The sequence below is a fragment of the Heteronotia binoei genome, chromosome 7 (assembly GCF_032191835.1).
Source record: "Heteronotia binoei isolate CCM8104 ecotype False Entrance Well chromosome 7, APGP_CSIRO_Hbin_v1, whole genome shotgun sequence".
NCBI classification, from domain to species: Eukaryota; Metazoa; Chordata; class Lepidosauria; order Squamata; family Gekkonidae; genus Heteronotia; species Heteronotia binoei.
Window position 1 is genome coordinate 38,919,559 of NC_083229.1, and position 12,305 is coordinate 38,931,863.

General features: G+C 42.5%; 1 protein-coding gene across 1 annotated transcript in view; it reads left to right on the forward strand.

Moving 5' to 3' along the window:
• Positions 1 to 1,004: 1,004 nt before the first annotated feature.
• Positions 1,005 to 12,305, forward strand: part of STK3 (serine/threonine kinase 3) — a 175,854-nt gene continuing 164,553 nt past the window's right edge. The window contains exon 1 of the mRNA XM_060243453.1: positions 1,005 to 1,219. Within this exon, the coding sequence (XP_060099436.1) occupies positions 1,197 to 1,219 (23 nt within the window). The 5' untranslated portion in view covers positions 1,005 to 1,196. The remainder of the gene's footprint in view (positions 1,220 to 12,305) is intronic.

Consider the following 12,305-nt stretch of genomic DNA (forward strand, 5'->3'; position numbering starts at 1 on the left):
ATGTGACTAAACTGCGAAGTGCAAAAGTGGCTGAAAGAGCCAGTTTAGTGTAGTGCTTAGGAGCGTGGATTCTAATTTCAGAGAACCCGGTTTGATTCTCTACTTGTCCACATGCAGCTGCTGGTATGACTTGAGTCAGTCACAGTTCTCTCAGAGCTATTATCTCAAGACAAGTTCCCTTAGAGCTCTCTCAGCCCCACCTACCTCACAGGGTGTCTGTTGTGGGGAGGGAAGGAGATTGTAATACTCTGAGACTCCCAAGTGAAGGGTGGGGTATAAATTCAATCTCCTCTTCTTAATTCTGCTCATAAGTTTTCATGCACACTTCTTCAGAATGTAGAGCGTTACCAAATGTTTCCATAGAACTATAACGTGGGGGATTTGAAAAGCAGTTTTCTTAGCACCCCCCCCCCCGGTGTTATGGGGAACAGTTTTTGTGTTGTCAATTCTGTGTTGGGAAAGGTCTTGGAAACTTAGGGACGTGTGGATGGGAGAATTTTGGAAAGGGTTTTGTTTAGAATCTATGATATACCATAGAGTTTGCCCTCTGAAACCGCTATTTTCTCCAGAGGAAATGCATAGCACCATTAGCAATTTACTGCAGAGCACAATTATCAATTTACATAAAAAGCTGCAGCTGGGGGTTGTGTTCGTTTGCTCCCTTCCTCGCTACAATAATACCGTGGGGAAAACTGTCCATAGTTAAAAACTACATAGCCCAATATGCAATTCTTCCATATACCAAATCACTCATAATAGCGCGATGCATGACTGATACGAAAAACCTTTCCCTTTCAGGCATTTTTGCACCCCGCCCCTTAGTCACATGATGCTAATGACGCTACGCGACTAGAGATTCCTGACGCACCCGGCCTCTTGCAACTTTCTCTTCCGCCTTCTGGGGGAGGAGCTTCCGAGTGGCTTTCGGAACGACCAACGACAGCTTCTCCTTCGCCGATAGCAGCCAGTAAAATGATAGGGAGGGCGGTGCTTTAGAGTAGCAGGTTAGTTCTTGTGTCTTAGTGTGGAAATCCGGGAGGGGGTCAGAAGGAAGGCTCTCCGTTATAGGTTCAGCAGAAGTGGAGGAAAGTTGTGCCGAGTTTTTACGACAGGATTTGACTAGGTCCTGTCAGGGTGATAAAATACACCTTCTCCTGGGGGGGAGGTAAAATACCTTGGCAGCCGCCGGCCGCAGAATGGAGCAGGCAGCACCTAAAAGGTAATGAGTGAGTGCCCGCCGCCTCGCGAGAGGGGGAGACCGGTGGGCATTTGGGGTGTAAGGAAGGAGGGAGGCTGGCCGGCCGGCCTAGGCCGCAGTTCATAGCTTGTGGTCGCCTCCTTCGAGGGTTTAGTTTCGTCCTTCTCATGGAGTCTGGACAGGCTTCTTCTCCCTATCAGTTGTCGTCCCTTTCTCCCTCACGCTGACGGGGGCGGGGCGGGGGAGGGCAGGACAAGACTGTAGCCAGCAGAGGGGGCACAGGGCCAATGTCCCCTATAGAACCTGCAGCACCCCCACTCAATATTCCCCAGTCTTCCCTTTCACTGAAAGGGAAAGATTAGAGAAGAGGGGGTACCAGCCCTGTGCCCCCACGGTTGGCTACAGCCCTGGGGGAGAGGAGCCTTTCTCTCTTTCTTTCCGCCCCGCCTCATAGTGAAGTGAGAATGACTTTTTGTGCTGCTCAAAAGCACCTGAAAGAGAGGATTTATTTATATAGATACTTATACTCCAGTTTCTTTCCCATTGGGGGCCCAGAATCTGGGGTTGCCAGCTCTAGGCTAGGAAATAGGTGGAGATTTTGGGAGTGGAGCCTGAGGAAGTGGGGTTTGCGGGGTTTCAGTGGGGTATGATCCCATTGACTTCATCTTCTAAAGTGGCTATTTTATCCAGGCTAACTGTTCTCTGTTGCCTGGAGATTATAGTCACACAGGAGATCTCCAGCCACCACCTGGAGGTTGGCAGTCTGACTAGAACAGCTTACACCGTCGTCCCTTCCTCAGCTCAAGAGGTCACCTAGAATGCATACAGGCAAAGTGAGGTTTTGAACCTGGGTTTCCCAGTTCCAGACATATTCTCGCCTGCCCTGCCACTAGGCAAACTAGAAAATATCGCCTAGGGCACTGGCCTGGGGGTGCCAAATTGGGTGCCCCCCCCATGTGACTTGGTGACTTTATCAATGCAGGGGGGCTCCAGAAGTTAGCCTTTCTTAGGGTGCCAGACAATCTAGGGCTGGTCCTGCTTGCTTCCATGCCATAATGGCCACCATTACCCCATGTAAAAAAGGTTACACAGGTGCATCCCTGCTTACAGAGGATGCATTCCTGAGACTGTAAAGCCAATATGGTGCAGCACTCTGGGGAGACTTTGGGTTAAAGTTGATTCCCTGCTGCACTATGAAGCTTTTTCTATGAACTTTCTCAGCCTAACCTACTGCTTATAGTAGTCCTGAGAATAAAATGAATCGGGGAGACTTTGTGTACCACCCAGGGCTCCTTGAAGGGGTGGGCTGGGAGGCCAAAAGTGCCTTGGGAAAGGATAGATCCAAATAGGCAGCCGTGTTGGTCTGAAGTAGTAGAACAAAATAGGAGTCAATTGCACCTTTAAGACGAACTTAGTTTTATTCAGAACGTAAGCTTTCATGTGCATGCACACTTCTTCAGACGAGGAATGAGGTACAGTAAGCAGAGCCACATATAACAGGTGGGGTTTGGAATGCCAAGTGGTACAAAGTTAAAAACCAATAGCAGAATAGTAAAATTAACAAATTCGGAAAACCTTTGATCTGGGTTGAATTAGCATGGGAAACCATAAAACAGTAATATGTCAGAATGTGAGAATGCCTGTTAATTATTCTATTGCTAATAAACCTGGGTCAAAAAGAAGGCATTTCTTTCACAGAAGTTTTTTGTGTCCAACTAATTTACCTTTTAACATGTAATATAAATATATACATCATTCTAGTTTGCCATTAGGAAAAAATACATTAAAATATAGTAGAAGATGGGTTTAATATATGTAATGAGATAAACAGTCAATATCCCTAGTTTTAGTATGTCAATACAAACGCATTATTCTGATACACTATCCTAAAAGAGAAATACATTGGAATACTGTGGATATATCGCCCTACTTGGTGAAAGTGGGTTTAGCATATGTAATGAGATAAAAAAACAAAACAACACCTCTGTTCAGTCCTGGGGAGGTGTTTGTTCCAAGTTTCATAATAATTTAATTCAGCAATTCCCTTCTCCATTCTGTTCTTGAAGTTCTGAGAGTGGGCTTAGCATCTGTAATGAGATAAAAATCCAATATCCCTGTTCAGTCCTGGGGAGGTGTTTGTTCCAGGTTTCATAATAATTTGTAATTCAGCAATTTCTCCATTCTGTTCTTGAAGTTCCTTTGCAGTAAAACAGCTACTTTGAGGTCACCCATTGAATGCTTTGAAAGGTTAAAGTGTTCCTCCACAGCTTTCTCAGTTCTGTAATTCCTGATGTCAGATTTGTGTCCATTTATCCTTTGGCAGAGGGTTTGTCCTGTTTGCCCTATATAGAGAACTGAATGGCATTGTTGGCATTTAATGGCATATATAGTATTGGAAGATGAGCAAGTGAATGAGCCTGTGATGGTGTAGTTAATGCTGTTAGGTCCAGTGATTGTGTTGTCTGGGTGTATGTAGCAGCAAAGTTGGCACGGGTTTATTGCAAGCCCTGGTACTAGTGTCCATGTTCAGATGAGATATTGTATTGTTGTGGGTGAGGAGTTTTTTGAGATTAGGGGACTGTCTGTGTGCAAGAAAAGGTTTACCCCCCAGTACTTTTGTAAGAGAGCTGTCACTATTAAATAGAGGTTGTAAGTTGATGATACGTTGAACTGTTTTCAGTTGAGAGTTGTGTGTGACCACTAGTGGTGTTCTGTTATTGTCTTTTTTGGGTTTGTCTTGTAACAAGTTTTCTCTGGGTATCATTCTGGCTTTGTTAATCTGTACACCCTCTCCCTGCACAACACCACCTTCAGCTGATGGATGGTTACAGAGCCAGCTAAAGAGAAAGGAGGCACTGCCATGCTCCTTCTTGCTGGCACCTGGACTCAGAGGCTAAAGTCAGGGGATGTTGCACCCATCTTCCTACTTGCAGAGCGAAACTGGATATTTGAACTGGAGTCTTCCCAATTCTAGTTTGACATTCTGATCACTGCTATGGCTAGGTTCTTCCTTGTTGGCCACCCAAAGCATCTCTATGCTTGTGCTTCCCTTTGTGGGCCAAACCTTGCCCCTTGGTGAAGGCAGGTGCTGTTGTGCTCCTCCTAAACTGATCCCACCTTGATGATGAGTGGGGTTTAGGGCAGTAATTCACTAGAATTTTTCCTGGCAAAGTAAATGACCAATCTAACCTTGTTCCTTTGATGAAGGAAGATTTAGCAGGAGATTTAGCAGTGGCATTTTGAAGACTAACAACATTTATTATACCACAACCTTCCAGGAATTAGAAGTGCTGCTAGACTTCTATTTAATTTTGTTGGAACAGACTAACATGACTGTACCTCTGGAATTATCTTGGAGGAAGGAGCAATGCATAGTAACAGTATTAGAAAATGTTGTCCTTTGTTCTCCGGGGTCCATCTCCTGATACTTGTGTATTTGTAGGCTCATATCCACCCACAATACTGTTTAACTGCTGTCACACATGTGGATGTTAAGGGATAACAGATTTGTGGTTTAGTAACAGTACCCTCCCCTCATACTTGATGATTTTGTGTATGTGTCCTTGGTGTATTTTCCCCCTTTGAATGCCCCCCACAAGGTCCTATCTGTGGTTCAGTGGTAGGGCTGAAGAAGAATTTCTCTCATGCAGATACTTACAGCCACCGACTTCAGACCTCCCTGCTGGTCCCTCCCTTGTGGCAGAGGGAATGTTTCATTTTCCTGACTCCTCTTCACCTCCGTTGATGCTGTTGAGGGAGATCTCCTGAGCTGTCTGACCTCTGTTTCCATGAAGGGGTGTGGGAACTGGGGCTTGGGTAATTTGCTGTTGCTGGTTTGCCTGAATTACTCTTTATTTTTCTGGCAGTATTTAGATAAAAATGATCTGTGTCAGGGGATGATGCTGGAATTTACTTAATAAAGCATTGGATGTAGGAGAGGGAAGTTCATTTGTAGGATGCTAACAATATTGTTGTAAGACTTTCATGAAATAAGTCCTATTGAATAAATCTCAGTAGAATGCAGAGCAGACCTGTTTAAGCTTGCTCTCTGAATAGGGCAGAAATTAGAGAGAGAGGGAAATATTACTACACACACACAACTGGTTTACATATGTCCAAAATACTGTAGGAAAGAGATAGAGAAAACAAACTAATAGTTATTATATTAGTATGAGGAGAAGACTACGTACATAATTATTCCGTCTCCTTGTCTCGGTGTTCATTTCTTAGGCCGAGTAGATAATTTACATATCTTGGACTTCCATACTGTTCAGCAACCATATTGAAAATGTGATTGTAACTTGTGCTGTTGCTGAATGCTCTTGCCCTGTACTGCAAAAATATCTTGGACACTTTGATAAGAATAGTTACCTACACTAAGCCCCTTTTGTTGTTCATAGGTGACAGACTATTGGTTCATATTTTTTGGGGGTAGTAGATGCTAATTTAAAACTTTCTGTTTTTTAAGTCTTGAACACTATTAGCCTTGATTGTGTATGTTCCAGGGGTTGGACCTTAGAACCGATCTGTATTGAAACACTTTGTATTCTTTTCAAATCTTGTGGTAGTGCCTAAACTTGCTGGGAAATTAAACCACCAAGTTTTTCAGTGTGGAACTTGTTTTCTCCAGTTAGTTGTCACTCCTCCGATCCCCCTTTTAAGCTCTGAAAAGTTTACTGGTCTTGCCATGCTTCTTGGGACCCAGTGTTGAGTTCTCCCTGAAATGTCCTATCTTCTCCCTCCCACAATATTTATGTGTGTGATTGTTTTTAAAATCTCATTAGGTTGCATTGTAAGCTCCAGAACCACTATTGCAGTTACTAGTCTGTCTTTAAAAAATGCACAATACGTGAAGTTTACTGCCCTACCCCTATCATTCCATTGAAACAGGTAGAAAAACAAGAATATTTGTGGTTTTATTTTATCTGAACTCACTGCATAGGTTTAGTCATTACAGTAGTGGTTGTTTGAGGAGGTGGATAGAAGCTACATCATGCTGTGAGATAGTTCCCGTCATCTGCATTGGACTGCAAAATGGGAGAATAGTAAGCACAAGATGCAATTTAACAATGATAAGTGCCAAGTTCTACATCTGGGTAACAAAAATGAGGATCATGCATACTGGATGGGGATACGCTTCTGGGTGCCAGTGTCTATGAACAAGATCTTGGGGTATGGGTGAACCATAAGTTAAATATGGGCAGCCAGTGTTATGCAGTGACAAAAAAGGCTAATGAGAACTTGGAGTGTATCAACAGAGGCATAACATTCAAATCACAAGATGTCATAGTCCCACTGTATACTGCATTTGTCAGGCTGCACGTGGAGTATTGTATGGAGTTCTGAAGGTCTCAAGGATGTGGAGCAGGTACGTAAGATAGCAACAAGGATGATCAGGGGCCTGGAGACCAAACCCTAGAAGGAAAGGCCGAGGGACTTGGAAATGTTCAGTCTGGAAAAGAGGTGGTTGAGGAAAGACACATTTGCTCTTTTTAAGTATTTGAAGGTCTGTCACTTAGAGGGGGGCAAGGAGCTGTTCCTGTTGGCAGCAGAGAACAGGACTTGCAATAATGGGTCTAAATTAGGGGTGGGAAGGTACCAGCTGGATATTAGGAAAAACTTTTTACAGAAAGAGTTGTTCAACAGTGGAATCAGCTACCTAGGGTAGTGATGGAACTCCCCCTCACCGACAGTCTTTAAGCAATGACTGGACAAACACTTGTCAGAGATGCTCCCTAGGCCAGGGGTGGCCAAATTTACTTAACATAAGAGCCACATAGAATACACATTAGGTGTTTGAGAGCCACAAGGCATGAACATCCGACGTTTGAGAGCCACAGGAAGGGAGGGAGGCAAATAGATGGGGGCGGGGAGAGGTGGATAGAAAGCAATTTTAACTTTAAATGAATTCTCCAAGCCACTGGCAGGCTCGGAGAAGCGATTTAAAGAGAAAAATACCTTCTCCAAGTTGGGTGATTGGCTGGTGGGGGCTTCAAGAGCCACACAATGTGTGTAAAAGAGCCTCATGTGGCTCCTGAGCCGCAGTTTGGCTATCTCTGCTCTAGGCTGATCCTGAGTTGAGCAGGGGGTTGGACTTGGAGGATTCTACCTATAAAGAGGTACCAGACCTCTGACTGCTTGTGCTTGGAGGCATCATCAGATGTAGGCCTTGGCCTCTGTGCATGTTTGTTGGCCCTCCAGCCCAACAGGTTGGCTACTGTATGAAACGGTATCCTGGATTAGATGGACCATTGGTCTGGTCTTATTCTGATATGAACAGAGTAGTATGAGGCTCTCTTGGTTGTTTCATACCCAGTGTTTAAAGATGCAGATGTGCAGAATTTGAAAGCTGTCCTACGGGATACGTGTAGTCTCTTGCATTTAAAATTGTTCATGAGAACACAACAGCAGTGTCATGCTGAGGCACTGAAAACAGATTTGTGATTAATCACAAAGAATGCTTAGCTCAGATTAATTTCCAGTGCCTTTTTACCAGAATGCTCAGATAACAGTGGTTTCTGCTATCTCTTTTAATTTGATTGGCTTTGTAAGGAGTTGGCTAGCGTTTGATACCATTTTAAGTGATGCATGATTGAAAAGGAATATATAGTGCAGATTGCATCATGGCTTTTTTCTTTTTGAACTTAGGTTCAGTTTGTATTGTGTAGAAACATAGTGAAACAGGAAAAAGTGTGGCCAAAACTGTTGTGATAACCAACCTTAGAATGCCATATATGAGTCAATTTAGTTCCAGTTTGAACACATCGCTTAGATCAGGGGTGTCAAACAAGTGGCCTGAGGGCCAGATCAGGCCCCCGGAGGGGTCCTATCAGGCCCATGAGCAACTGGCTGTTATCTACTTCCTTCTCTCTTTCCTCTTTCTGCATCACAGCTTGCTTTGGCAGGCTTGATCAATCACAGGAGCTATGGAGCAAAGCCTTTATTTTCTCCATTGGCTGAAGCTCCTCCCTTGGGGAGGAAGGGGGGGAGAGCTTGCTTTACCAGGCTCTCTCAATCACACAGCAGAGCTACTGAGCCAAGCCTCTCTTCCTTCTCTTGGCTGAGACTCTCAGAGCAAGAGTTTTCTGTTATCAGAGACTGTTAAATAAACAAAATATTGCAGAGAGTGCTAATGCTTTAAGCATGTTTTATTTTAAGTTTTTAAAAAATCTTTGTTTTTGTGTCCTTTATAAAGTTTATATCTCCACTACCTGGCATTGCATTTTATGACACACATGGCCCAGCCCAACAAGGTCTCATTTATGTCAGACCTGGCTCTCCTAACAAATGAGTTTGACACCCATGACTTAGATGGTCCAAATGAGTGCAGGTGAAATGAGTCCATATATGCAGTTTAATATTTGCTTGCTTGTATCTGGTAGCATTTGGAATTCTGATGTGGAAATTCAGGTAATGGTTTGACAATGTCATTCTAAGCAGAATTATACCCTCTAAGCTTGTTAACCTCAATGGATTTTGAAGGTTGTAACTCTGCTGAAGATGGTGCCATAAGAATTTTTTGGTAGGCTTATATTACGAAGTTACAGTGAATTTAAGTTTAGTTAACTGAGGCTTTATGGGTGAACTACAAATGGAAATTCACATAATGGAATACTCAGAACAAACAAAAATTCTTCTGTATATAGAATAGGATTCCATTTTTGTCCTGTTCTTGACATACTGGTTTCTACATGTGGGATTTTTGAAATACGGATGCATTCCATCATGTGTGCAATCCAGATATAAATCTGTTGCCTCACTGAGAACTAGTAGGTCACTCTTTAAGTAAGAACATATGTCTGTGATCTCTGCTTATTTTGCTGCACCATAATCACTGCTCCTAAACTGGAAGCCTATGGGCTGGGGTCACTGTGTAGTTTTGAGATCTAGATTAAATTTCCTGCTAAGAGATATTTCCATCATTTCCCCCATCCTGCTGTACACTCCCCTCATGTTGTTCCTTGGAGTCCCCTACCCTCCAGGTGTGGCATTTCATGAAGATCAGGGGGTGGCAGGAGGTGGGGAGCAGCAAAGTTCCATTATGCTGATGGAAAATGTAGCCTGGATCTAGCTCTTCATCTGGTTTGCATGAAATAACAGACCTGTGTCTGGCTTATAGGTGGGCATCTCATATGGCTGAGAGAATAGTCCTGAGCAAATATACTTGGAGCTACGTCCCAGTGTCTTCAGTAGAGCTTCCTCCCAAGAAAGTATTGTTAGGATTGCAGCCTGAATATTCTTTTATTCCACCCACCCCTCTATTAAGGGTGTAGAAAACCAGATCCCAGAAAGGAGGAGAGTTTTGGGAATCTCTGGAGGCAGTAGAAAAAAATTATTTAATTTGCAGTAAGCTTTTGTGGTGTGATGTACCGTGATGGCTGGTGCTGCTAACTACACATAGGCATCTCTTTGACATCTCCTTGACTGTCTAGTCCCAGATTGGCTCTGCCAAAAGCACCAAGGCAGAGACTCTCTCAGGCCATCTTCCAGAAGCAGAGGGGATCCCTAGAAACTACATTTTGGGAGAATTGTGCAGGCTTCATCCAGGAAGGGGGTGGTGGGGAAAAGTGGATTTCCACTTGCAATTGGTGGGATCCAACCCTGTGGATTTTTTGGTGGATTTTTTAGAAACATCAGTTTCTGTAAACATAGTATGTATGCTAGGTGTTTGTTTTTTTTAAGTACAGCTGCATATTCTGCTTATTTTATATATAAGTTTATTCTTTAGATTTGCATATTCTTGTTTAAGGTGCAGGATTTCAAAATTTCAGGATGATGTTGGGGCTTTAGGACTGGGGTTACAAAATAATGGGGGCAGAGAAAATTATGGAGATGGCTATCAGGATGTGGGAATGTTGTTAATGCAGGAAGAAAGTGGAGGAGAGAGACCTTTACAATCCAATACCTATTCCATGCGATGGGGTCTTATTGTTTGTATTATAGAAGGAAGTGCAAATGCTTCTTTAAAAGGAGTGTCCAGTGAAAACAACAGCCGTAGGAGAGAAAATTTGTTGTGTAGGCTTTTAATGTTCTTGTGCTCTGATTGCAAGTCCAGCAGTTTCAGCTTACTGAAAAATTCAGCAGTTGTTGTCTATTTTCTTTGCCCCTTTGAAGGCTGGAAACTTCAAAAAAATAAATAAAAATAAAGTGAAAACTGAAATTCCTAATATGCCTTCACTCTGTACCAGAGCTGAGGTTTATGCTTGCACAACAGACTTGGGTAGAGTACAAATATGGAGTATGCTTTCTGAATTTTTTGTTGTGCTGATATCACAGGAAAAGGTACTGTCACAGATGTTTCATATTACAACAAATCAGATAATTTAAAAATAGAGTCTAGCTCTACTGTTGTACTTTCTTTGTCCTCTGCATCTTGTTTTTAATCATTTCTTGTACTGGGAATTAAATTGTTGACCCCCATGAATAGCAATGCAAAAGGAAGGAAAAGTGAACTTGGAAACTTTCTAAAGGTTCCTCTTGCAGTAGAGTGTTCATAAGAATAGTTGTGAACAGGATTTTCCCCCCTTGTAATTTGGATTTCCCCCCTGCCCCATCCTAGTTTATACAAACTTGGATTTTTTTTTTGGGGGGGGGGGTGGCCTCTGATTCCCAACTTCTGTAGAACATGAGAACTGCCTATGATTTCCATATATAATCTTTTCTCATGTTTTTAAATTAAGGAAGCTGTTTGTTTTTACATGTGGCTATAAATATTCAAGCAATTTGTTCTCTTACAGACTAGTTTTCTTAACTCTGTTTTTAGGGTCAGGTGCCACTTCTAATTTAAAATGAGCTGAGCCTGATAAATCTCTGCAACAAATCATTGTAACCAGCAAAGAGGCAACATGGCAATTAATGGAAATTCCCTTGCTTTGTTTAAAAACTAAATACAGTTGTATTCAATACTGGCTTTGGCACATAGGACATGCTAAGAACTTGCGTCCCAGTTTACATACTTTCAGGCTAGTTATAATACATAAATATGTCCAAAGCACGTTCAAAGGATCAGATGTGCAGAGGGGAAAAGAACACTGTGGATGGTGTGGGATGGAGCTGTAAGAAGAGACATAACACAAAATTGATTTTTTGGCCACCAGGCTTTGGGCAACCCATACGTTTTTGTTAGCTTAACAGAATCATGATGCCTAAGTACTGTGGTATACCCTTTCATACAACCCATGTCTGTATATATTATATCACAGATATTGTGACTACATAAAGATCATAATATGATGGAACAATGGTATTCTGAAGCTTTATTGGTGGTTTCCAAGAGTTATGACCTCCAGAATTGTTGCTTCTATTCATGCACTCATGCAGGCATTTAAACTTCTCCTTCTCACCATGTTATAACTCTGGTAACTATTTCTCATAAAACAGATGGAGACCTGTCAAGGACTTGCGCAATGAGTACATGGCAGATACAAGATTTTAAGCCCAGGTGTCCTACATTGTTTGGGGCACTTCATACATTACCCTTTTTTAAAAAAAGTGTAACATCTTTTATGTATTTATGTAGACATCTTCAGGACTTTTTTGTAGCAGGAACTGCTTTGCATATTAGGCCACACACCCCTGATGTAGCCAATTTTCCAAGAGCTTACAGGGCTCTTAGTACAGGGCTTACTGTAAGCTCCAGGAGGACTGGCTACATCAGGGGTGTGTGGCCTATTATGCAAAGGAGTCCCTGCTACAAAGAAAGCCCTGGACTTCTTCAATTTGAAGAAATATGATACATGGCTACATTCAGATATCCTGAAGACCAGAGGTCCCCGACATGATGCCTACTAGATTTTAGAACAAATGTTGAGTCCTTTAGTTTAGACTTTAGTTGGTATCATAAATATGTGGGAGTTGAACCTGGGTTTCTGAAATTCAGGCCCAACTCTGTAGTCATTGCACAATCTGTAAAATAAGCTGTTATTGAGAAGAGAATTGAAGTACAGCTTAAATTCAGAATGGAAGCAGTAGTATAGGCCTATATTTAGTCAGCAAACACTTCTACTTTAGGCTCCATATTTTGAGCAATTATTGAGAGGAGTGGAGTGCATCTTCCAGATTGTTGATTGCAACCATGGAAAACAAATAATGCTGTGCAGTATAGGAG